This window comes from Podarcis filfolensis (genome assembly GCF_964270895.1).
Source record: "Podarcis filfolensis genome assembly, chromosome: 15".
Taxonomy (NCBI): Eukaryota; Metazoa; Chordata; class Lepidosauria; order Squamata; family Lacertidae; genus Podarcis; species Podarcis filfolensis.
This window is the reverse complement of record NC_139618.1, coordinates 3760968-3788239: the sequence shown is the minus strand read 5'-3', so window position 1 is coordinate 3788239 and position 27272 is coordinate 3760968. Positions and strand designations below refer to the sequence as shown.

At 47.4% G+C, this 27272-nt stretch overlaps 1 protein-coding gene and 1 long non-coding RNA gene across 2 annotated transcripts in view; both read right to left on the bottom strand.

Moving 5' to 3' along the window:
* The window catches only part of VPS53 (VPS53 subunit of GARP complex), a 43624-nt gene extending 26489 nt beyond the window's left edge, over nt 1-17135 (bottom strand). Inside the window, exons 1-7 of the mRNA XM_083587595.1 lie at nt 16914-17135; nt 14392-14472; nt 13140-13189; nt 9976-10042; nt 3266-3352; nt 1338-1453; nt 388-507 (exon numbers count right to left, since the gene is read on the bottom strand). Coding sequence (XP_083443721.1) covers nt 388-507; nt 1338-1453; nt 3266-3352; nt 9976-10042; nt 13140-13189; nt 14392-14472; nt 16914-16997 — 605 coding nt within the window. The 5' untranslated portion in view covers nt 16998-17135. The remainder of the gene's footprint in view (nt 1-387; nt 508-1337; nt 1454-3265; nt 3353-9975; nt 10043-13139; nt 13190-14391; nt 14473-16913) is intronic.
* An 8957-nt stretch (nt 17136-26092) lies between these two features.
* On the bottom strand, nt 26093-26816 carry LOC310749918. The gene is made up of 2 exons (XR_014541871.1): nt 26320-26816; nt 26093-26176 (listed from the first exon to the last, which is right to left on the bottom strand). It is a non-coding gene; the product is annotated as an uncharacterized lncRNA (long non-coding RNA).
* Between the last annotated feature and the right edge of the window lie 456 nt (nt 26817-27272).

Here is a 27272-nt window from a genome sequence, read left to right as displayed (position 1 = left end):
AATATTCCTTAAAGGGTGAAAACGAAGATTTAAGAACTGAGTTGAAGGAACCCCGGAGTATAAGGGACTGTTTTGACAGTCCTGCCTGCTAACAGGGTCGCTTTGTATGGTTTCCTGACTTTATTAAAAACACAAATCCCATGAAAGCATGTCAGGGTAAATTTATGTTAACATCTTCCATGGACGGAGAGCAGTCGCTTTATTAAAAGTGAAAAACAAGGCAGGAATGCCCTCCCTGTCTCTGCAGACCAAAGAGGTGCAGCTGAATGTCTGAGCAGGAACTCAGTTAACATTCGCTCCTCTGTTAACACAGGGAGACTCTGAACGGCTGCTATGTTCCTGGGCTCCCCTCTTCCGAGTCTCGGGAGATCACCGCCTTCATCTCACCTCTCAGAAAGCTGCCGAATCTGCGGGATCCCCATGTACTTGTTGAAATGCTCCAGCACGTTCACGACCCCTTGCAGGAGGTTGGCCACTTCCCCATACTGCCGCCTCCTCGTCATTGCCCTAGAGATGGGAGTGGGGGGAAGAGAGAGGAGAAAGGGGGGGTGGTTAATTAGAAGAGAGAAGTTGGGGATTAAATCAAACACTGGAAGCTGCCTAATAATAATAATAATAATAATAATAATAATAATAATTTATTATTTATACCCCGCCCATCTGGCTGGGCTTCCCCAGCCACTCTGGGCGGCTTCCAAAAGAATATTAAAATACTGTGATACATCAAACATTAAAAGCTTCCCTAAACAGGGCTGCCTTCAGATGTCTTCTAAAAGTCTGGTAGTTATTGTTCTCTTTGACATCTGGTGGGAGGGCGTTCCACAGGGCGGGTGCCACTACCGAGAAGGCCCTCTGCCTGGTTCCCTGTAACTTGGCTTCTCGCAGTGAGGGAACCACCAGAAGGCCCTCGGTGCTGGACCTCAGTGTCCGGGTAGAACGATGGGGGTGGAGGCGCTCCTTCAGGTATACTGGACCCAGTCAGACCAAGGAGCTTACTCAGGGTCGGGAGCCATAGGTCCTGCGACCAAATCTGGCCCCCAAGGCCTCTGCCTGGCCCCCGAGGTCCTCCCTGTCTCCAGGCGAAATCGATCCTTATTGCTCCGCCCACTGTTGCCCCTGGCCCCGCCCACCGCTGAGTTTTGCTTGCCTTCAATGCAGCCCACTGTAAGCTTCCTCTGACTTGCAACCCCTAAGGACTAGAAGCTTACTCTTTTTTTAAAAAAAGTTGGGTTTGCCCAAAAGCTAATCCCGTACCCAATTCCATGCCACAGTTTCCCCAGCCTCCTCTGCGCGCCCACATTATCATGGCACCCCCCCCCCCAGGGCGCACTGCTTACTCCAGGGAGTCGACTCCGCCAGCTAGCATGTGGAGGTGGTTCAGGGTCGTGATGGAGGTGGTCAGGTGGCGCTTGGCGTGGTCCAGCTGCTTGATGTCGCGGGTGATTTCCTTCACCTGTCGCAGGTGAATAATAATAATAATAATAATAATAATAATAATAATAATAATTTTAATTTATACCCCACCCTCCCCAGCCAAGGCCGGGCTCAGGGCGGCTAACAAGCAATAATAAAAACAAATTGAATGAATACAACTTAAAAACAAAATTAAAATACAACATTAAAATACTGAAACCTCATTGCAGAAGGAGAAAGGAAAAGAGAAAAGAAAGAGGGGGAGGGAATCAAATTGGCTCCAAGCCAAAGGCCAGGTGGAACAACTCTGTCTTACAGGCCCTGCGGAAAGAAATCAGATCCCGCAGGGCCCTGGTCTCATGAGACAGAGCGTTCCACCAGGCCGGAGCCAGTGTTGAAAAGGCCCTGGCTCTGGTTGAGGCTAATCTGACTTCCTTAGGGCCCGGGACCTCGAGGGTGTTGCTATTTATGGACCTTGAGGCTCTCCATGAGGCAGACCGGGAGAAGCGGTCCCGTAGGTACGAGGGTCCTAGGCCATGAAGGGCTTTAAAGGTCAAAACCAGCACCTTAAATCTGACCCTGTACTCCACCGGGAGCCAGTGCAGCTGGAAAAGCACTGGGTGAATATGCTCCCAGGATAAACAGAAGAATTCAAGAAACTGTGCACACACAGAGAGAGACTTAGAGAGCTCCAGTCCCCACAAATGCCTCATTGGGGCAAGATCTGCTAGGAAGTGCTGTTGTGCTCACTAGGCATCGCTTCCAGAGCAGTCTTGTTTCTTTGAATAAAGAGTTAACTTCACGGACGCCATGGGAGTTTTTGCTGACCTGCCCAGACCCCTCCCTCTCCCCACCCATGTCTGTAGAAGCCACAAAATCCACCCCAATGGGTTCCCCACCCCCAACCCTTTCCGCTCGCGAACAAACAGCGCTGGTCACAAATTTTGAGGCAGGGATACGGAACTGGTGGTCCTCCGGATGTTGCTGGACTCCAACTCCCAGAAGCCCTTGGGCAGGGATGAGCTGCAGCCCAGGAACACCCAGGCGGGCCGCTGTTTCCCAAGCTCTAGGAGAACACTTGAAAAAGGTGCCCTCCGAGACGCATCGCTTGGAAACAGACACCCAGTGCCGGTTCTTGCTGAACTGCAACTCCCATCAGCCTCAATAAGAAGGGCCAATGGCCAGGGGCGATGGGTGGTTCAGCAACGTTTGGAGGGCCAAAGGTTCCCCACGCCTGATGGTAGGGCTCGGCTCCAGGCTGCAGGAACCCCTCCATCTTCCCCAGAGGAGAGCCTGAGACACCACAGAAGAGGACAATCTCAGAGGGAAGAGTCCAGTGTCCCTCTAGTGACGTGGCTCAGCTGTCAGATGGCTTCTGTCCGTGGGGCCAAAGGATGCTAAGCCCTGTGCAAGGTCATTGCTTTGGAAGGGAGGGCGGCAAGGAAAACCTGTACCCAGAGACGGGTTGGCAGCGTACTGCACACACCCAAGAGTCATCTCTTCATTGCCTTAGAAGCTCTGAAAAATATTCTCCTTGTTTTCAAACTACCAAGGGCCAGGTAAAGTTGCTTCAGGGGCCGCCCATGGTTTGTGGAAGGGCCACAGGCACAGCAGAGTGTCTGCCTTGCAAGCATGTTCAATCTGCAGGTAGAGTCTCGAGAGACTCCTGACTGAAATCCAGGAGTGGTGCTGCCGGTCAGAGCAGACAATATTGAGCCAGATGGACCAGTGATCTGACTCAGTTAAGGTTCCTGTAAGACGTTGTGCTAATGGAGCAGGAAAAGGAAAGGGGGGGTGGAGATTGCTGAGGACACCATTAATAACAGGCAACAAGATATTATTCGTCACTCACCATCTGCTCAGATTTCTCAGCTTTGTCCTTGATGTCCTTAATCTTGCCGAAGAGCTGCTGAATAGCCTTCTGGGCTTCTTCCAGTGCCTGGAGGGAGGAAGAGGGAGACTAAAGTTTGGTTTCCAAATTCAGGAGGAATTAGGCAGAGATCAAGTTCTTCTGAGCCAAGCGGCAAGAGCTCAACCTTTTTTCTGGTCAGAAAGCTACTGCTTCTTGGACTCTAGGCAAGAAACAAGCTCCTAGTCCTCTTGGTGGGCAGGGAAAATCCCAGAAGGGTGTTGAGCCCTTGCGGAAATAACAAAAAGGGTGAGAGAGGGCAAATAGGGAGTGAACTGCCAGCTGAGGGCATTTTGATAAAAGAGGACCCACGAAAGTTTGGACTAGAATAAAAGTTCCTAGAACTCTAAGGTGCCACAAGGCTCTTTCGTTTATTATTACAATCCTTAAGTAATGATAACAAAACTGTTAACAATAATATAATTTAATAGAAAATAAAAATAGATAGCAGATAACACAGATGTTGATGTCTCTGGCGATGCCACAATTCTATTTATCCCACTTTCGACAGTTCTATAACACTCCATAACAAACTTTCTTTTGGGTTTTCTGCAAAAACGGGGGGCGGGGGATTCGAACCAAGAGGAGTTTCCACTTCAGAAGAACTTTCTGGGTCAGGCCAATGGCCCATCCAGCCCAGGCGGCGGTTCTCACAGTGGCCAACCAGATGACTCCTCTCAGAAGCCCACAGACAGGGCCTGGGAACAACTGGAGATCAGGCTCCGAAACCCCACCCAGCAATAAAACAAACTGGGCCAGTTCCTTTCTCTCTGCCTGGCCTGCCTCACAAGGTTGCTGTGAAGGGTAAAACAGGGAAGAGGAGAACCATGTAAACCACAGTGGGGTACAAATCTAATAATAATAATAATAAAAATAAAAATAATAAGCAGCATTCGGAGGTTTACTGCCTCAGTGGAGGGAGAACACAGGCATTGTGGCTTGTAGCCACTGATAACCTTAAAGGTAAAGGTAAAGGGACCCCTGACCATTAGGTCCAGTCGTGACCGACTCTGGGGTTGCGGCGCTCATCTCGCTTTACTGGCTGAGGGAGCCGGCGTACAGCTTCCGGGTCATGTGGCCAGCATGACTGAGCCGCTTCTGGCGAGCCAGAGCAGCGCACGGAAACACCGTTTACCTTCCCGCCAGAGTGGTACCTATTTATCTACTTGCACTTTGACGTGCTTTTGAACTGCTAGGTTGGCAGGAGCAGGGACCGAGCAACGGGAGCTCACCCCGTCGTGGGGATTTGAACCACCGACCTTCTGATCGGCAAGTCCTAGGGCTCTGTGGTTTAACCCACAGCGCCACTCGCGTCCCTTGCTGATAACCTTACCCTCCATTAATTCGTCTAATCCTCCTGCAAAGCCATCTAGGTTGGCGGCTGTCATTTTGCCTCCTGTGTGAGCAAGTTCTGTCGTTTAACTATGTGCTATGTGAATAAATCCTTTCTCCCATCTATCCTGAATCTTCCAAAATTCAGCTCTCTGGCTGTCAGTGAGCTTTAGGGTTACAAGGGAGGAAAAACACCTCTCTAACCACTCTCTCCATCCCCCATACAGAGGTTCACAAACCTCTCTGGTTCTCAGTCGGTAGACCATGAGATTCCTTAATCTCACGGCTGTAGTTTCAAGCCCCACATCGGGCAAAAGATTCCCGTGTTGGAGGGGAATGTACTTGATGTGCCTTCCAGTTCTACAATCCTACGGTTCTCAGGTCTCCTCTTACTCGCCTGTTCTGCAAACTGAAAAGCCCCAAACTGAAAGCTGCAACCTTTCCTCACACCCCCATGTCCATTCCAGTCTCCCTTTTCTGAACCCTTTTTCTGACTGTACACCAGGGGTCTGCAAACTTTTTCAGCAGGGGGCCGGTCCACTGTCCCTCAGACCTTGTGGGGTGCCGGACTATATTTTGGGGGGGGGGGAATGAACAAATTCCTTTGCCCCACAAATAACCCAGAGATGCATTTTAAAATCAAAGGACACATTCTACTCATGTAAAAACATGCTGATTCCCAGACCGTCCGTGGGCTGGATTGAGAAGGCGATTGGGCCAGATTCGGCCCCCAGGCCTTAATTTGCCTACCCATGCTCTACAATACAGTGGTACCTCGGGTTAAATACGCTTCAGGTTACAGACTCCACTAACCCAGAAATAGTACCTCAGGTTAAGAACTTTGCTTCAGGATGAGAACAGAAATCGCGCGGCGGCAGACGGAGGCCCCATTAGCTAAGGTGGTACCTCAAGTTAAGAACAGTTTCACGTTAAGAACGAATTAAGTTCTTAACCTGAGGTACCACTGTATCCCTTTTTAAGCGAGGCAACCAAAACTGTGTCAACATGTGTTCCTGGGCAGAACTGAAGAAAAATCCTAAAGGGGGGGTGAGAGAGAGAAAGGAGGGGGGAAACATCTGCAATGCCGTCTCACGCTGGAAGGAGAGACTACCGCAGTAGCAGTAGTGGGATCTGCTTTCCCGGGCCCCTGCCCAGGAGTCAGAAATAGCCGCCGTCTGGAACTGCTGGGGGGGGGGGCGGGGAGTGTGTTACACCCTGCCCAGGAATGCGCTCCCGCTGTTTCCTCCCCATAAAGGACTCATTAAGCGATGCAGCTTTTTTTTTTTAAGAAAAAAAGAAATCCATCTGCAGATTTTGGGCAAGACAAAACAAAAGCCCCATTTCAAAAGCGAAGCACACCCACCAGAAAGCCAGAAGAAGCGAGGCTATTTTAAGCGTTTCCAACAATCTTAAGAGAAAAATGAAATCTGGGGCAGCGTATTTTTAAAAAGAACGCGCTCAAAACTTGAGAAATGTTACAGATTGGTGTGCAGGGCAGCTCCTGAAGCCTTGCAATTTTAAAATTAAAAATAAAAATCCACAAGTATTCCAGACACAACCTGCAGCTCCTGCTAGCCCAACTCCACCTTCTGCCCAAAGTTAATGCAAAGGTTTCTATGTTAAAGGTTGCTGTTCGCTGTCTTTTTGTTTTAATTGTAAAGTGAGCAGCTGCAGCAAAGGAGAGAAGGGAAGCAGGGTTATGTCACTGGCTTCACTGCGAATCCAGCCCCGTCCTCAACCATCACGCAGCCGTTTCACCAGGAAAAAATGGGAAGCAGGGCTGCTAAATTGGCTCAACTGGGAGACCAGGAGCAAAATCCTCCTGCTCTCGTTCAGCTGCTTCCTTTCCAGCTGGTTGTCATGAGAACTCTGTAACCGAGGTCTAGCACCTAATTTTACATTTTTCCTCCTCCCTCCCAATGCCTTTTCCTTTTATGCCATTAAAAAAAAAGCTGGTCTCGTCTCATTGTTGACATCTGCAAGCTGCTCCGGGAGCCTTTTTTAGGCTGAAGATCAGGGTGGGAAATGCTTCCAATAAGCAAGGAACAATGCATTAAAGGAGGAAGGGTTCTAAAACATCATCTCATACAATTGTTGCGGGGAGAGAATATTCCAAAATTACCTATATTTAGGCACAATGTGACATAAGCTTTCTGCACAACTTTGCAAATCATCCCTAAGAAGCTAATATCTCTCACGCATATCTATATCTAAATCTATTTATTTATCTATATCTATCTTCCTGTCTGCTTGCACACCGATAAGGTAAAGGTAAAGGTACCCTTGCCTGTTCGGGCCAGTCTTGCCAGACTCTAGGGTTGTGCGCTCATCTCACTCTATAGGCCGGGAGCCAGCGCTGTCCGCAGACACTTCCGGGTCACGTGGCCAGCGTGACAAGCTGCATCTGGCGAGCCAGCGCAGCACACAGAACGCCGTTTACCTTCCCGCTGGTAAGCGGTCCCTATTTATCTACTTGCACCCGGGGGTGCTTTCGAACTGCTAGGTTGGCAGGCGCTGGGACCGAACGACGGGAGCGCACCCCGCCGCGGGGATTCGAACCGCCGACCATGCGATCGGCAAGTCCTAGGCGCTGAGGTTTTACCCACAGCGCCACCCGCGTCCCACTGCCACACCGATAGCACATCCCAAATTTTGGAAGGGGGATTGTAGCTCAGCAATCACAACATCTGCTTTGCGTGGAAACAAAAGATCCTGAGATCTGTCCTTGGGATGTCCAATTTTTTCAAAAAGTGATGGAAAGACCCTCTCTTGAATCCTCCTTGTGTGGTTCGCAGAGGCAAGTATGGATGTGACCCAATCCCTGGAATTGAACCATCCCATTGGGTGGCCATCGGTGCAGCCTGTAGCAGCATCACAGTGCATGAACTGCTGGGATGGCTCAGTCAGTGAAGCACCAGACTCTTAATCTCCGGGTTGTGGGTTCGAGCCCCACATAGGGTGCAAGATTGCTGCATTGCAGGGGGCTGGACTAGATGACCTGCAGGGTCCCTAACAACTCTGCAATTCTATTATTCTAAAAAGGAGGGTGGACTGAGGAGTAGTGTGGTCGGGGACACATAAGCCTCTTTTCCTTTTTTTTTTAAAAAAAATCTGAAGCGCCATACATTTTTAGTGTTGAACAAAGGTTCCCTTCATTTCGAAAGGGTGGGAGGGGGGGGAAAGCAGGCCAGAACATGATTTGGGGAGGGGGGGAGCTTTCAGCCCTATTATTAATTAGGCTATTATCACAGACAGACAATCTCTTCTCTCCTTCCACCTCCCTGGGGAAAGAGCAGCTCAGGAGGAGAAATTATTTCGCCAGGGTTTTCCTTTTTCGTCTGGCTTCTTTGGGGTGGGAGGAAAAAGAAGGGAGGGGGGAACCCACTGCGGACCAAAATGCCATTCAAGAGGCTTTTCCTGTGTAATAAGACCTGCTCTGCTTTCCCTACGCTCTGACCTATTAACTGCTGGAGCCGGGAAATTCCTAAGATTCCTGCCGGCTTTGTAGTTCCAAAAACAGCCGCCAGTTCAACGGAGCTTTTGTGGCAGGGAAAAATCGCAAAGAAGTGAGATTCTGCGGCCACGCGCATTGCTCACGCTTGCTTTTACTATTTCAACCTGAACGGCACTTTTGGAAGATTCGGGACGGAGAAAAGAAAAGGACTTCATCACGCAGTGCATTGTTAATCTGTGGAACTCTCCTCCACATGAGGCAGGAATGGGCACCAGATGGGGCATGATGGCTATGCACTGCCTCCACAGTTAGAAGCGGAAATGCTACAGAATACAGTGGTACCTCGGGTTAAGTACTTGATTCATTCCGGAGGTCCGTTCTTAACCTGAAACTGTTCTTAACCTGAAGCACCACTTTAGCTAATGGGGCCTCCTGCTGCCGCCGCGACGCCGGAGCACGATTCCTGTTCTCATCCTGAAGCAAAGTTCTTAACCTGAAGCACTATTTCTGGGTTAGCGGAGTCTGTAACCTGAAGCGTATGTAACCTGAAGCGTATGTAACCCGAGGTACCACTGTACGCACATTAAAGCATTTTAATTCCGTTCTGAAATAAATTAAGACACACCAAGTGGTACCCGCTGGCTAAAATATATAAATCAGAGTCAGATGTAATAAACATTTCCAGTGCAGCCAAATATTAACAAGGAAGGAACCAGCAGCCATCTCCTCAGAAGTGACAAGGGGCAAGAATCATATAATCATGGAATTGGGAGGAATCCCAGGGGTCATCCAGTCCCACCCTCTGCAACGCAGGAATCTTTGGCCCAACGTGGGGATTGAACGCACAAAGGGATTTTTTTATTGCTGGAAATAGATGATCCTGAATGCCCCACTCTTTCTTATATCCAGACCCAAATCTTAAAGGTACCACATATTCAGGTACACTTGCTCATATTCGGGGGGACACCCCCCCAACATGCTGGAAACCACCTTGAACTCCAACTGCACTGCCTCCCTGTGGAGTACAGGGTCAAGTTTAAGGTGCTGGTTTTGACCTTTAAAGCCCTATGTGGCCTAGGACCCACGTACCTACGGGACCGCCTCTCCTGGTATGCCCCACGGAGGACCTTGAGGTCCACAAATGACAACACTTTGGAGGTCCCAAGTCGCAAGGTGGTTAGATTGGTTTCAACTAGGGCCAGGGCCTTTTCAGCACTGGCCCCGACTTGGTGGAACACTCTGTCCCAAGAGACTAGGGCCCTGCGGGACTTGACATCTTTCCGCAGGGCCTGCAAGACAGAGCTGTTCCGCCTGGCCTTTGGTTTGGACTCAGTCTGACCCTTATGTTTTCCCTCCCCTTACAGTTTTGATCCATGGGCTACTTTTAAAATGAGGCTGCATTTTAAATTGCATTTTAACCTGTATTTTAAATTGTGCTTTTTTTCCTTTTCCCTATTATGTTTTTATTGTAATTTTACTGGTGTTAGCTGCCCTGAGCCTGGCTCTGGCGGGGTATAAATAATAATAATAATAATAATAATAATAATAATAATCTTGAAACATGGGGCCAACAACCCTTGCAGGTTTCTAGTCCTCAGTACAGGGCTGGGGGAAACCTAGAGAATCACAGAATGGTAGAGTTGGAAGGGACCTGAGGGTTATGTCTAGTCCGACCCCACTGCAATGCAGGAATCTCAACTAGATCAACATGACAGAAGGCCACCCAACCTCTGTTTAAAAACCTCCAAGGAAGGAGAGTCTATCACCTCCCGAAGAAGACTTTTCTGCTGTCTAAATGCCATTCCTTGCATCTCTCCGGCAAGGTCCCTGGATAGATTCAGCTGCGAGAAATTTAATAAACTCATACCTCGCGGCCATCCTGCCCAACATTTGTCTGACCTCTCACCACGGTCCGGATGTTATCATCCAAACGCCTGCAAAGGGGAAGAAAGAGAGAAGGGAGACAGCCTGAAGGTTGATGTTCAGCATCAGATTTCTTTTCTTTTTTTACACAGTTTGTTCAAGAGACCATTTTAGGGAAGGGAAAACTGTGCTGTTTCTATATTCTAAAAACAAATATTCCAGCACTGTAAACCAGTCCCACAGAGAGTTAAAAGAAATCCCACTCCTGTATAATTTGATTTATTGCATGTCTAACCCACCTCAAGGCGGCACACAGTTTTCTGCCGCCTTATCACATCCAAAAAGCAACCCTGCGGGGTAGGTTAGGCCAGGAAATGACGACTAGCCCAAGATCACCCAGTGAGCTTCATGACTGAGTGGAGATTTGAACCCTGGTCTCCCAGGAATCCCCTTCATGGATCACTGCCTTGCCGTGGCGAAGGGGCTTGAATAACTCAGAGAAGCTATGAGCTATGCCACGCAGGGCCACCCAAGATGGACAGCTCATACTGGAGAGTTTTGACCAAACGTGATCCACCTGGAGCAGGAACCGGCAAGCCACTCCAGTATCCCTGCCAAGAAAACCCCATGGACAAAGACAAGACCAAACTGCGGGAGGCAGTGGAAGACAGGAGTGCCTGGTGTGCTCTGGTCCAGGTGGTCACGAAGAGTCGGACACGACTAAACGACAACAACAACTCCCAGGAATGTCCTAGTCCGATACTCCAGCCACTACAAGCTCTAAGATGCAAACCTTGCTTAAGTTTTGTTCCTTTACCCGACAGTGATCTCAGAAAGGAGGAGATTGCATTTGCCTCCGGTGTCTGTCTGCAATCGCGACCTGCATGAGAACTTCCCGGAGGCAGGGAGCAGGGAAGGGGCAGACTGCTAGGACCAGACAGACATGCAGACAGCAAGCAAGTAGGCAGCCAGACTGACAACAAAAGAGGTAGAGCTTCTGCTCAGCAGGCAGAAGGTCCCCAGGTCAATCACCAGTATATCCAGGTGGGCTGGGAGAGATATTCGCTGCCTGGAAACCCTGGAGAGCCACTGCTGCCCAGCAGTGTGGACCAAAGGTCTAACTTACGGTTACCAGACGTCCCCGTTTCCCAGCGACAGTCGCCGGATTCACAAATCTGTCCCCGGACAAAATCCGTCCCCGGATTTATATTTTAAGTGTTGCAGATTTATTAGTAGGGAATGAATGTTGTGTGATTGGTTCAACGGCACAAGATACATCATATGGGGACTTCTGGCGAGGCAAAATGGCCACAGCAGCGAACAGCTCCTTAAGCCAGCCAGAGCCAACTGCGCTACCAGGCTGGCTCCAGGCTGCTGCTGCCACTGCCAAGGGGGAACCAGGGACACCCGGCACGTCAATTGGGGGAAGCGCTGACCCCCCCGCGACCCAAATCGAGCTGGGAGCAAGAGCGCCCAGCCACCTGGCCAACTGCCCGCAGAAGAAAATATATTACCGTATTTTTCGCCCCATAGGACGCACCGGCCCATAGGACGCACCTAGTTTTTTGGGGGCGGGGGGAAATAAAGGGGGAAAAAATTATTTCCCCCACCCAGGCGTGGGGCTGGGGCGGGGGATGCCCGAGCTTCCCCCAACCCCAGCCCCCAGAACAGGCTGTTATCCGCAAGCCTAGGGAGCCCAGCGGGAAGTCGCGCTGGTCTCCCCAGGCTTGCGCGCTTCTCCCCAGTGCCAGCCTCCAAACCAGGTCGGGGAATAGCGGGAAGGCGGCGCTCTGCCTCCCCGCTGTCCCCCGAGCTTGTGGGGCTGCCCGATATCTGCACAAAGCCCGGGGTGTGCTGTGCAGCGTGCCCCAGGCTTCGGGATGCAGGCTGCTATCCGCAAGCCTTGGGAGCCTGACGGGAACTCCCGCGGAGCTCCCAAGGCTTGCGGATAACTTCCTGAAGCCTGGAGAGCGAGAGGGGTCGGTGCGCACCGACCCCTCTCGCTCTCCAGGCTTCAGCGAAAGCCTGCATTCGCCCCATAGGACGCACACACATTTCCCCTTCATTTTTGGAGGGGGGAAAGTGCATCCTATAGGGCAAAAAATAGGGTACTTCTTTTTTTTTTAACTTTTTAAATATTTTTTTCCTCTTTTCAAAAAAAAAAGTGTCCCCAGATTCTTTGAAAAAAATCTGGTAACCTTAGTCTAACTCAGTCTAAGGCAGTCTTCCTATGTTCTTGAAAAGACACAGGGCAGTTACAGATCCATTGAAAATGAGGCTGCATTTTAATGTTTCAATATTTTACTATTGTATTTTAATCTTGTTTTTAAGTTGTATTCATTCAACTTGTTTTTATTATTGCTTGTTAGCCGCCTGAGCCTGGCCTTGGCTGGGGAGGGCACGGTATAAATAAAAATTATTATTATTATTCTTAAGTTAGTTGCATTGATTTCAACAGGTCTACTCTGGGTAAAGTTTCTTGAACACCCCCCCTCCCCGGAAATAACTATTTGCCCAGGCTTTCCCTGACCAGCAGGAATGAACCTGGTTATTACTGGATTCCTGTTTTTAAATTACTGATTTACTGGAACCTTGGTATTCCTTATTAATAATATTTATTCGACTTCTTACACACTCCTCTTTGCTACAAGGTTCCAGGAAGGGTTACCACAATGCAAGACGACAGTTCCACATTCGCTGCAATTCCCGCGTTTCAGGAGCTGGCCACAATTTACAGTCACAAGCTTTTATACCATTTCACAGTTTTCATATCGGATTTCCACACACAGCTTACTCGAATAAATAAGTGGTTTAAATCAAAAACAGCTACGCTCCTGAATTGAAGCAAGCTCGCCCCATTCCAGAGGAGCCAGCTCCTCTGTCATCACAGCAATCACTCCACGAGTCAGAAGGAAGCGACCACTCCCCTTTCCTCAGGCAAGAGGCTGTGTGCCTTTTATCTTCTCCGTGTTTTTCAGCTGTGCCATTTCCAATGTGTCTGCATGCACCAGGGTGCTATTGCCACCGCTGGCATAGAGCCTCCAGCAGGCTGGCGGGGGTTAAGTTGGGACAAAGACGGTCAGCCCCTTCCCTAGGCTAAAGGAACAGCAGCTTTTACCGCCCCACAGCAGCCCCATTGATAATAATATTTTTAATTGCCCTGCTTACCTTATTTTCAGCTTGATCTTGTTCACCACATCATCAATGTTTGCCAAAGACTGTCAAAGAAAAAGGAGAGAAAGGGGGAGTCAGTTATTTAGCCATATATGCAGTGTCAACAGAATGGGGATTTGGCCCTCCATGCCGAGAAGAGCATGGTGCCTGTTGGCAAACCCTACAAAATGTTCCTATTTTCCAGGGACAGTCCCGGATTTACAGAAGCCGGGATCTGATCTGATCCCGGAATGGCCTACTTTTCCTTAAAGGTAAAGGGACCCCTGACCATTAGGTCCAGTCGTGCCCGACTCTGGGGTTGCGGCGCTCATCTCGCTTTATTGGCCGAGGGAGCCGGCGTACAGCTTCCGGGTCATGTGGCCAGCAGGACTAAGCCACTTCTGGCGAACCAGAGCAGCGCACGGAAACGCCGTTTACCTTCCCGCCGGAGCGGTACCTATTTATCTACTTGCACTGGTGTGCTTTCGAACTGCTAGGTGGGCAGGAGCTGGGACCAAGAAACGGGAGCTCACCTCGTCACAGGGATTCGAACCACCGACCTTCTGATCGGCAAGTCCTAGGCTCTGTGGTTTAAACCACAGTGCCACCTTAGGACGTCCCTATTTTCATCAGAGAAATGTTGGAGGATACGGAGTTAAACATCCTCTGTCAAGAAGATAAGCCACTATACAACCTTTAGAAGACAGCCTTGTATAGGGAGGTTTTTAATGTTTCATGTTTTATTATGTTTTTATATATGGTGAAAGCCGCCCAGACTCACTATAAGGCAGCCTCCTATGTTCTGATCTTGCTTAACGGAAGAAGAACGGTGGCCTCTAGTGGACAAACAAGACACTGCAAAATGAGACATGCCACAGAGATCAAAAGCAGGCTCTCTCCCTCGACCATTGTTCTTCAACCCTGGCTTCCCAGATACTGTTGGACTACAACTCCCATCATCCCTTGCCACAGGCTAAGCTGGCTGGATATGATGGCAGCTGCAGTCTTTTAGTCTTGCCTTAACTGTATTTGCTGCTTTTGTGTTTTCAGCAGCCTTTTATTTCTCTTTTGCGGAAATTCTCTCGATAAATATATTTAGAAGGCAATGGTTAACCATCGATGGACCCCAGAAGTTGATCACTGTTAGGAGGCAAGGGAAACTCTCCAACGTTTTACTATTGTTTTGTGAATCTCTTATGAATCTACCAACAGAAAAACAGGGTAAAAGAAGAAACTGTTTTTCACAATTGTGACACCATGCACTCACTTGCTCGGTCGGGAAAAGCGTGTTGATGTACTCCACAGCGTTGAAGTCAGCTCGGTCCAAAGGATCTTGACTCGGAAACACCTAGGGGTCAAGAAAAAGAACGGAAGTATGTGTTAGTTGTTTTTCTTACAAAAGAGCCTGTACGGCGTGGAGCGTTGGACTATGACCTGGGAGACACTGGGGTTCAAATTCCCGCTTGGCCATGGGGCTCACTGGGTGACCCTGGGCAAGTCATACTGCCCCTCAGCCTAACCCAGCTCACTGGGTTTTTGTGGGGATTAAATGAGAGAGAGAACCTTGAGCTCCTTGGAGAAAAAGATGGGATTATAAATGAAATAAATAAATAAATAAATAAATGTGACTTACATTAAAAACCTCAAACCCTAGCAATTCAAATAAAAGACGAAAAGGAACACAGCAACACACACGCTGTGCCAAAAACAGCAAATGTCCAGCACCATGGTAAAAACAGAGAGGCTGTGCAGTGCTTTGTGGGATATGGATCACATTCCTTCCTTCCTTGGTTATGGAGAGAGGCTGGAAGACAGGGGTCAGGATCCCACCCTGGCCTGCACAGAGGCTGCTTCAGGTTCCCCTACCTCTCCCTCCATCCTTCCCAAGTTCTGCTTCACCAGCAAAATCTTCTCCAATCCAGCTCAGCCTCACCTTACCCCCAACTCCTGCATCATGCAAACACATTGGCACTATCTGCTTCCAATCCCAGTGTCCTCCTGTCCCTCCTAATCTTGAATCATTACGCGTTTGTTTTGAATGGTATGAGTTGTTTGGTGCATCTTGCTTGTTTCCCTTTATTTATATGCTACTGTTACCACTGAACTAAGACCCCAAGCAGGTTCTTCGCATTAATGTCTGTTTTAATGGTGAACGGTCCTTAAACTTATTCCACTTCCTGCTCTTTATCTGACCAAGTAAACGCAGCCAGGTCGCACTGACCTCCCTTGGCATTTAAATCCTTCACTCTACAAACATTGCGTCAACTGGGGGGGGGTCAACCTTTGGGGGCGCATTTGCAAACTGAATTCTCTGGCTGCATGCGTGTCATGCCCATGAGGAACTCTCTCCCCTCCCCTGCTCTAAACACAAATACAAAGCGTTTGTAACCCGAGGTACCACTGTACAGTCATACCTCGGGTTGGATGCGCTTCGGGTTGAGCGTGTTCGAGTTGCGCTCCGCAGAAACACGGAAGTAACGGAGCACGTTACTTCCAGGTTTTGCCACTTGCGCATGCGCAGATACTCAAAATGATGTGTGCAGACGTGCTGTTGCTTGTTACGTTTGCTTCTGGATGCGAATGGGGCTCCAGAACGGAGCCCGTTCGTATCCAGAGGTACCACTGTACACACAACCCAGTTGCTCCCTGAGCCACAATTTAATAAATAATTACAATACTAATGTACACAATGACAAACCCAGACAGCATATTAAAAAGCAGCGACAAAGGTCTGTATACTTAAAGCTATGGTTTTCCCAGTATGATGAATGGAAGTGAGAGCTGGACCATAAAGAAGGCTGATCACCGATGAATGGATGCTTTTGAATTATGGTGCTGGAGGAGATTCTTGAGAGTCCCATGGACTGCAAGAAGATCAAACCTCTCCATTCTGAAGGAAATCAGCCCTGAGTGCTCACTGGAAGGACAGATCCTGAAGCTGAGGCTCCAATACTTTGGCCACCTCATGAGAAGAGAAGACTCCGTGGAAAAGACCCTGATGTTGGGAAAGATGGAGGGCACAAGGAGAAGGGGACGACAGAGGACGAGATGGGTGGACAGCGTTCTCGAAGCTACCAGCATGAGTTTGACCAAACTGCGGGCGGCAGTGGAAGACAGGAGTGCCTGGCGTGCTCTGGTCCAGGGGGTCACGAAGAGGCGGACATGACTAAGCGACTAAACAACAATACTATTGTACATCACCTTTAGCTCAGTATATAAAAAAGGTGGGATATAAATGCAGCAAATAAATAATAAACTGCTGCCCTGTGGGCAGGGGGTCTCCTATCTAGCAGCCTGTCATTCAACCAGCACCTGCTCCCCTCCCCAAATTATTATTTTTCATGGTAAATCTTTATTGGTTTAAAATACAGATGCAAACGATCGTTTACAACGAAGGTAAGTATAGAAGAAATTCAGTACAGAAGAAAAAACATCACGACCCCCCCCAAAATAAGCAGCACCCCCACAACGTCCCTCTCCTCAAAGACACCCAAATAGACCCCCCTCAATTTAAGGCAGCCCCCCCCACTCCCTACAGCCCCTCCCCACACAGAACCCCCATATTAGAATACAGAGCCCCGCCCCTTACTCACACTTCACCCAATCGCTTTGGAGATACAGGCGTCTCCTCCCACCACAGAGCCCCATATTAGCATACATAGCCCCGCCTCCTTACACTCCGCCCAATCGCTTCGGGACTACGGGAGCCCCGCCTACCACGAAACCCCACATTAGCATGCACAGCCCCGCCCCCTTCCCCTCACCTTCTCTCGCCCGGTTCTCGCTCACCTGCTCGATGGCCAGCTGCACCTCCGGCGCCAGCTGCAGGGCGGCCTCCAGCTCGTCGGCCAAGTCCAGCTCGTCCTCCTCCATCCTGGCCTGCCCCGCGACGCTCGACTAGCCACCCGCCTCCTCTCTTCCTCTCTCTCAACGCTTGAGGGAAAGCGCGCCACTTCCGGGAACGGCGGCATTCTGGGATGCTGGAGGACCGCGTGGAGGGAGGGGGAATGGGAGCAGCCAATGGGGAAGGAGGGGCGGGGCCAGATGACGTATACGGTCACGCTCACTTCGACCCCCCTCCCTCCTGGGGGCGGGGTTTCCTCTGAGTTTTTCTTTTTCTCAATGGGCGCTTGAGACTCTGCGAAATTCTTGGAGCGGTGAGGGAAATGTGGGCGTACTTTTTATTTAAAAAATAAATAAACATTTTATTTAAGCTTTTTACAAGTCAAACACTATCAAGAAAAAAGTGAATGGTCGCTATACGAAATTACAGAGTGCTTGCATTCCTTTTCCGTTGGTGCGAGAATATTTTCATATACTTATTTCAAAGTATTTCTGAGCCCCTTAATATTTTTTGATGCATATGCATATATGGCATTTGCATATATGACAGCCACCAGCGTTTCTGAGCATTGGCAGAGTGCCTTTCAGCTCAAGCTGGGGGAAACACTTTTTTAAAAAGGGTTTGCTTGGTTTTTTAAAATCCATTTGTTTTCAAAGGTAGGCTGATTTAAGCACATGCTTTGTAACTTTTCCCATTAAGAATCATTTCTTTTGACTCACGCATTTGTACTTATGAATCATGGGCTTCCCAAGTATTCAAATATCTGTTGTTATTAATCTTATTGTCGTTGCCAACAGAGTTCTTATAACTGATATTTACAATGGTGTTATCATCGCTGTTAATAATAAAGTACAATTAATAACAACTGATGGCATCTGATTGGCCACCGTGAGACCAGGATTCAGGGCTACATGGGCCACTGGCCTGATCCAGGCCGTCTTCCTTACATTCTTCTCATGTTCTTGCATCAGTTATGAACAGGATAATTCAACGCCCGTTTAATGAGCATGGTATGTTGCATTGCGTGTGGCATCAAATCGCGAGATGATGACAATAACAAATGGAACAACAACAAAATGTTGCAGCGTTCCACCTCTTAAGTAGGAGCGGACCTACTAAAAGACCAGACAGCCATGCCCTCCCCATAAAGAGGACTTACGGAGATGGACAAAAATGGGGTTCTGAAGATGGGGCGGTGGGGGTGGGAGACTAAACCCTCTGACACATGTCGCCCCCAGTTCCGCCCACCAGCTGCCTCTTAACAAACAAAAAAAGCCGCCCTCTCAATAGCCAGACATGGCAGATTAAGCTTCTGTTGCTTGCCTAAGATATTGCATATTCTGTATATATGCAATATTCTGTGGGTGTGCAGAGGTGGGGTGCTTGGAGATGGTCAGGAAAGTTAAGAAGGAGGCTTGTTTCTTCATATTAGATGAGGACAACCTGTTGGATCATGTTACAAAAAAATTAAGGTCTCAAATATATAATAAATATTCATTAAGGAAGTTTTTAATATTTAATGCTGTATTGTTTTTAACATTCAATTGGAAGCCGCCCAGAGTGGCTGGGGAAAGTCAGCCAGATGGGCGGGATATAAATAATAAATTATATTTATTTATTTATTTATTTATTTATTTATTTATTTATTTATAAATAACACACACATTTCTAAATATATGAACCATGTGTCTGAAATAGTAAGAGAGAGCAATCCTGAAGCCATTTTGACTCTCCCAATGACCTCAAATATTCCTCTGCAGTAAGGGAGAAAGCCTTCCCATTGTCTTTTTGCTTGCAAATCCTGTCTTAAGGGCAAATTTGTGTCTGAATAGGGTGAGCCTGTACCCTGGACTCAGGAACTATTAACCATCACAAAAGAATTGCCAGACTGCCCAGGAAATGCAATCAGTGACCATTATCAGGTGTCCTGGCAGACAAGATTTCTGCCTCCTCCTATGATGTATGTATGATGTTTTGAGGGATGGTGGTCTTGGGCTACAGAGTGGGCAATTTCAAAAGTCTATATAAGGGATATAAGAGAGTGCAAAATATGGTCTGAAGCTCAACATCAAAAAAACGAAGATCATGGCCACTGGGCCCATCACCTCCTGGCAAATAGAAGGGGAAGAAACGGAGGCAGTGAGAGATTTTACTTTCTTGGGCTCCATGATCACTGCAGATGGTGACAGCAGCCACGAAATTAAAAGACGCCTGCTTCTTGGGAGAAAAGCAATGACACACCTAGACAGCATCTTCAAAGCAGAGACATCACCTTGCCAACAAAGGTCCGTATAGTGAAAGCTATGGTTTTCCCAGTAGTGATGTATGGAAGTGAGAGCTGGACCATAAAGAAGGCTGATCGCTGAAGAATTGATGCTTTTGAAATATGGTGCTGGAGGAGACTCTTGAGAGTCCCATGGACTGCAAGAAGATCAAACCTCTCCATTCTGAAGGAAATCAGCCCTGAGTGCTCACTGGAAGGACAGATCCTGAAGCTGAGGCTCCAATACTTTGGCCACCTCATGAGAAGAGAAGACTCCCTGGAAAAGACCCTGATGTTGAGAAAGATGGAGGGCACAAGGAGAAGGGGACAACAGAGGACGAGATGGTGGGACAGTGTTCTCGAAGCTACCAGCATGAGTTTGACCAAACTGCGGGAGGCAGTGGAAGACAGGAGTGCCTGGTGTGCTCTGGTCCAGGGGGTCACGAAGAGTGGGACACGACTAAACAACAACAAATATAAGGGCTTGCACACCTTGGTTCTGGGTTCTCGTCCCTCCTGCGTGTGGTGAGTGGGGACCCTGTTGCAACAGTTCCTTCAATAAATATCAGGCTTCCTAGCCGCTTTGCTTCTCAGTTATTCTCTGGTTGGCCTCTATTATTTCTCCTACCAATAGGGAACCCACTTAAGGACTCTATATGGGCTCTGGAATACCCCATAAGCAAGAGGGAGCAGTTTTTCTTATAACAGTCTGGACAATGACCCATTTAGTCTAGTATCCTGTTGTCACAGCGGCCAACCAAATGTCTGTGAGGAAACCCGCAATCAGGACCCGAACATGCGATCACTCTCCCTCGCTGCGGTTCCCAGCCGTTGTGTCACACCCTCTGGCGCAAGTTCTGTGGGATGCAGCAGAGGGTGCCACTTAAAATGATGGGCCTCAGGGTTGCCAACTTTTATTGCCTCCACCCGCTCTTCTGCCTTTAGCAGCAACTGGCAGACCAAACTGGGTCAAAACTTAGCAGCACAAGAGTCGGCAGAGACAAGATGTATCGCTTGACCAAGGCCACCTATAGCCAAACAGGAATCTGAGGTCCCCTGCCAACGGCTACTAGCCGCAGTCAAGAATTTACCTTGCCCAGGTGAAATTAGCCCTGTGCTGGTTTGATTAATTAGTGCAATGTGCCTGGGTGTTATGTCAGGCCTCCTGATATACTCCTCTGGCTGTATTTTTACTTCCCCCTGGCAACTCTGCTTCATTTGTATGTATTAATGGGTAATTAGAATTTAGCTATTAGCTTCTGTAGGTTTTATATTCTTGGCTAAATGTTTGTGTAATTAAGAAGCTTGCCACATTTTGAATAAACCTTTGTTGTGACGCGGGGTTTGTGATTTCAGCTCTCTTGACATAATATGCTGGAGACAGTTCTGTAGTAACACTTCTTTATTAAAGCAAACAAGACTGAGAACTGAGGAGGGGAGAGCTACCTTTATAGGGACAGGGAACTAGCTAGAAAGGGTACATTTTGGAGGGAACAATATCAGGCAATCACAGTCCTGCCTTTTGGAGGAAACCAATAAGACAGAGGATCCAAATACAGCAGCTTAAATGAACCAATAGTAGCTGTCCCCTCTGGAACCAAAAGGCAGTTACTTTACCCTAATGCAAATACAGACAATAATAATACAGATATAAAATCCTTTGACTCAATACACAACAACCTTTATATCCTTTTTATATCCTTGTCACTTCAAAGCTGCTCCATGATAGATCCAGTTGCTTGTTCTTCTACAATAAATTGGAGGTTTATTGGATGGATTTCCCCCCTAAATTGATTTTTGAATTCTGAATTTATTGTTATTCACGCTTTATACCATATTTTATGCTTTTTTTTGTTGCATCAACTAAGTGTTTTAAATTTGTTGTTAGCCGCCCTGAGCCTGGTTTTCTGAACCGGGGAGGGCAGGGTATAAATAAAAATTTCTTCTTCTTCTTCTTCTTCTTCTTCTTCTTACTACTACTACTACTACTACTACTACTACTACTACTACTACTGTAAATTGCTATTTTCTTATCTCACAGGTTGAAGAGGGATTTTCTCCCCATCTTGTGTATTTACGGTACACACACATAGCAAACACACACTCCACAGGAAACGAATCCTTCAAAATTTAGGAAATATTCTCTGAGACAATTACACATTATTTTTAGCACACAGAACAATCCCCAAAAGCCATCCTGGCTCTCCTAATCACTCAAAATCTTTCCTCATGTTACGGTAAAAATCTGGGTGCGAGGCTGCTCAGCCACCCAGCTCGTCGGACTAAGTCCGCGGATCCCTGCGGAGGAAAATGAGCTCAGCCGGAGACAGGAGCAAGCTGCAGAAGATCCACGTTTATTGCGCAACAGGTTCAAGGCGAGATTGAACCGCGAGAAAGGGGTGACATAAACTTTTGAAACTTCCCTCCATGTCCCAGAATACAGTGCAAAATACATCCCAGTTACATCATGAATACATTAAAGAGAGGTTGGGTTACACAGTTACATCATGAATACATTAAGAAGAGGTTGGGTTACACAGGATTAACATATGGAGGAGGGAGGGGGGAATATGCAGAGCTGGAGATATGCGCAGATAAGCACATCCTGATGAGAAGACAATGGTCCATGTACTGGCATTTCCTGGAGGCAGAGTGATTTGACAGGATTAGGGTCTTGACACCTTGTTTGAGGGATTATGGAGGACAGGGGAGGTGTGATGGAGTCCTAGAGAAATTGAGCAAATTGGCACCTTGATTTTCTATGAATTTTATAGATTTTAGTCCCTTTTGACATTGACAATTGGAAATAAATTGATATATTGTAGCGAAGAAGAAGGTGAAGAAGACATGCCCCCCCCTTCCGTATCACTCATGAGAAGAGAAACCTTTCTCAATAGTTCTTACACTTTCAAATCCTTCAAATTCTATTTAAAGGGCATATTTGGGTATGAATAGGGTGGGACGGTGACCTGGATTCAAGAACTAAGGTATTTCTAGGGTTGCCATGTTTTGAAGAGTAAAAAAGAGGACACATTTGCTGACTTCTACTTTTAACCATGGATCGCTATGATGACTCTTGTTTTAAAAAGGTAAAGGGACCCCTGGCCGCTAGGTCCAGTTGTGGCCGACTCTGGGGCTGCGTCGCTCATCTTGCTTTACTGGCCGAGGGAGCCGGCGTACAGCTTCCGGGTCACGTGACCAGCAGGACTAAGCCGCTTCTGGCGAACCAGAGCAGCGCACGGAAACACCATTTACCTTCCTGCCAGAGCGGTACCTATTTATCTACTTGCACTTGACGTGCTTTCAAACTGCTAGGTTGGCAGGAGCAGGGACCGAGCAACGGGCGCTCACCCCGTCGTGGGGATTTGAACCGCCAACCTTCTGATCAGCAAGTCCTAGGCTCTGTGGTTTAACCCACAGCGCCACCTGCGTCCCGACTCCTGTTTTACATACCCGTGAAAAAGGGGACATGTCCTGGAAAAAGAGGACACAGGGCAAGCCCAGATTTACCATCTCAAAAGAATGGCCAGACTGCCCAGGTAATGCAATCAGTAAAACACTTATCAGGTATCTTGGCAGACAGGAGAGAAGCCACACTCTCAAATGTCTGTGGTAGACATTTCTGTGATGCATGTATGACGCTTCTTAGGGTCGTCTTTGGCTAAGGGGATGGACAGTGCCGAAAGTCTTTACTTCCAACACATCTTTGTTCTGGGTCTCTCACCTCCTTGCAAGGAGGTGGACGGACTCTGTTGCAACAGAAAAATAAAGATCTGCCTTGCTTTCGCTGGATTTTACCTCCATCCATTCTTCTCTGGCCAATCATGGACTTTGGGGACTCAGTCCCTTGGGGAACTGGGCAGCAAAAGCCAACCTTTAATTATTCTGCAACAGCCATGATGGCTGCGTTCTGCCTGCTCCACTTTCAGATGCAATAGGCCTCTGAATCACAAGCAGGGAGAGTTGCTGCGGCCCCCAGGACCTGCTTGGGGGCATCTGAGGGGCCACTGTGAGAAGAGGATCCTGGAATATATGGGCTCCCTTTGACCCTGTTCCTGCAGCCAAGCTCTTCCAATTTCCTTACGCCACAGCTATGATTGCTCTTACTCCTTCTGGTATTTGTCTGTACGTGTTGTTTTTTTTCAAAAACCAAACACCTCCCATTGCTCCAGGGAGACGTCTCTTTATAGAAAATTTCCAAATACATCCAGCTGCTTCGTGCAAGCCCTCACATGCCGCACAATAACCTCTGGCAAAGTTACAGCTCCGGTAGCTACAGAAGCACCTTGCTCCACCTTGAACCAGGCAGAGGGCCTTCTCGGTAGTGGCGCCCGCCCTGTGGAATGCCCTCCCTTCAGATGTGAAGGAAATAAGCAGTTATCTTCTCTTTAAAAGACATCTGAAGGCAGCCCTGTTTAGGGAAGTTTTTAATATTTAATGCTGTATTGTTTTTAACACTTGATTGGAAGCTGCCCAGAGTGGCTGGGGAAACTCAGCCAGATGTGCGGGGTATAAATAATACATTATTATTTTTTATTATTATTATTATTATTATTATTATTATTATTATTATTATTATTATTACAAACCTTTTCTCCGCTTCAGAATCTGGAACTGGCCTCCCTCTGCCAGCAAGGGTTGCCAGCGTCTTAACCAAACACTGCTCTTCTGCCTTTGTGAGTACTTTGATCTCAGTGGCGTTGTGGCAAATTCTGAAGTGTAGGGACTCGCCGTGGCAGCTTATTATAATATAATAATAATAATTTATTATTTATACCCCTCCCATCTGGCTGCATTTTCCCAGCCACTCTGGGTGGCTCCCCAAAAAAGATTAAAAACACAATAAAACATCAAGCATTAAAAGCTTCCCTAAACAGGGCTGCCTTCAGGTGTCTTCTAAAAGTCAGATAGTTGTTTATCTCCTTGACATCTGATGGGAGGACGTTCCACGGGGCAGGCACCACCACCAAGAAGGCCCTCTGCCTGGTTCCCTGTAACCTCACTTCTCGCAGGGAGGGAACCGCCAGAAGGCCCTCAGTGCTGGACCTCAGTGTCGAGGCTGAACGATGGGGGTGGAGATGCTCCTTCAGGTATACTGGGCCAAAGCCTTTTAGGGCTTTAAAGGTCAGCACCAACACTTTGAATTATACTTTGAATTATACACTTTGAATTATACTTGTGTGACGCGGCAGCTAAAAAAGCCAATGCAATTCTGGGCTGCATCAAGAGGAGTATAGCATCTAGATCAAGGGAAGTAATAGTGCCGCTGTATTCTGCTCTGGTCAGACCTCACCTGGAGTACTGTGTCCAGTTCTGGGCACCACAGTTCACGAAGGACACTGACAAACTGGAACGTGTCCAGAGGAGGGCAACCAAAATGGTCAAAGGCCTGGAAATGATGCCTTATGAGGAACGGCTAAGGGAGCTGGGCATGTTTAGCCTGGAGAAGAGGAGGTTAAGGGGTGATATGATAGCCATGTTCAAATATATAAAAGGATGTCACATAGAGGAGGGAGAAAGGTTGTTTTCTGCTGCTCCAGAGAAGCGGACACGGAGCAATGGATCCAAACTACAAGAAAGAAGATTCCACCTAAACATTAGGAAGAACTTCCTGACAGTAAGAGCTGTTCGACAGTGGAATTTGCTGCCAAGGAGTGTGGTGGAGTCTCCTTTTTGGGAGGTCTTTAAGCAGAGGCTTGACAACCATATGTCAGGAGTGCTCTGATGGTGTTTCCTGCTTGGCAGGGGGTTGGACTCGATGGCCCTTGTGGTCTCTTCCAACTCTATGATTCTATGATTCTACTCTGAAACGTACTGAGAGTCAATGTAGGTCTTTCAAGACCAGTGTTATATGGTCTTGGCGGCCGCTCTGCATTATTATTTTTATTTATGTATATTCGACTTATATCCCGCCCTTCCTCCACAAGGATCCCAGGGCAGGAAGCGTGTTGGTGAATAAAACTTAAGAACAAAGCCAATTGTTTGCTCTCGCAGTTAATAATTGCAGGTTGCCAGGAACAATGTCTTTCAGTTAGGAAATGCCCCGGTGAACAAACAGGAATGTTTATAGATTCATCCTAGAAGTGGAGAGAAGGAAAGAAACCTCAAATATATAGCCTCTCGCACATCCCCCAAGGATGCTCTGAAAAAATAAGGCAGCTGTATTTATCGGTTATCATTCACACACACTCCCCGAAACAGCAGTAAGACCTCACAATACCCAGCTGTTATTAGGATCAGCACGACTGCAATCTCCCGGGAGTCGGTGGTGTTTACTTACTCAACTCGTAAAACACATTTGAGCTTTGACAGAAGAGCTTCAGTCTGACAAAATGCAACCTTTATCTTTTAATGAGATGCAAAGGGTCTTGCAAAGAAGCATCACCGTCTGAGCAGCTGGTGTGAAGTAGGAACCGCATTAAAGAAAAGAAAAAGTAGTACCTAGCCTCTGCTTGATTCTTTTTTTCTCACTCTCTGAGCCTATGCTAATCTGCCACAAATGAACTTGGAAGTGTCATTATCTCTGCATTCAGTTGCCAAGGCAAGGGGGTCCGTCAATTAGCCTGCCATGCCAGCCCATGTTACTTTCTGGGTCCACGTTCGCCCTCCACTTCAACACAGCTTCATCTCCTGAAATTAGCATGTTTCTCTCCATTTGGTGATATGCGTCACAGAGCAGAAACACGCTGTCTGTGGTCTCTCTTGGCTCCTAAGATATCTCCCCAAGCAGATCTGTAACCTGGGGGAGTAATCACTCATAGAGACCCAGAACCAGCAAATTTACTCCTTTAGTAAATCCCAGAGTACAAGTTTTAAGTCAGGAATCAGGAGAGATAAAGGTAGATAATCGCTAAATGCATCGAGGCCTCTACCAGTAGTTTATTAAGATATGTCATGATATACAGCAACAACAATAAATAATGATGTAAACCAGGCATCCCCAAACTCAGCCCTCCAGCTGTTTTGGACTACAACTCCCATCATCCATGACCACTGGTCCTGTTAGCTAGGGATGATGGGAATTGTAGTCCCAAAACAGCTGGAGGGCCGAGTTTGGGGACGCCTGATGTAAACCAACCGTTTCCAACTCAGTGCCCTACAGATGTTGATGGACTACAATTCCCATCATCCCTAACTATTGGCCACAATGGCTGATGGGATTTGTAGTTGAAACCATCTGGAGGGCACCAGATGGAGAAGGCTGATCTGAATGAAGGAGCACAACAATCACTAAAAATAATAAGTCTCTTTGGCTGGTACGAAACTGTCTGACGGAAAGTCACTCCAGGTCAATGTAGTTTGGGGAATCTGGCCCTCCAGTCAACTGGAAATTATTCAAAACAAAATCCTCAAAATATTACTTGGTTTGCCCACCGGCAGCTAGTATTAAAGCGGAGACTGGAATTGTGCCAGTACAGTCTTCTATTTTAATGGTTTTGTTTATGTATTGTTTTAAACTTCTTAATATGGAAGCTACAGCTGCACAGAGAGACTACTTGGGTAGCAAATTGTGAAGAGCAAATGTTTGCTTTTGATATACTTCTGCAGGTTCTTAAAAACAGGCCCTCACTCAGACTTATATATATATATATATATATATATATATATATATATATAATATAAATATATATATAATAAGCTGGGTGATTTCTGTGCTCAGCGAGATCTACAAGCATTCCATAAACCGCTCTTGTCACTGTTACATTTTCTTAAATTATCACACGGATTTGAGATTTACCTACATGATTTACCGGTTAGTTTGTTTAGAAAGCATTTCTGGCTTTGCGGCTTCAGATGGCGCCGTCAGAATATTTAGAGGCACATGGCAGAAAAAATTCCAGTAGAACAGCACCGATGTTTAGTGCCCAAGCAGCCGAAGATTTTTATCATAATTTATACACTGCTGCTTGTATTCTGAACCAAGGGCAAAGTTTTTTTCCTGACATAGTTAAGATACCTGATGGTGGTGATCAAACAGAAATCACATATTTGTTGTCTGATTCTGACAAATTTGTGATAGACAGAAGGCCCTCTACCTGGT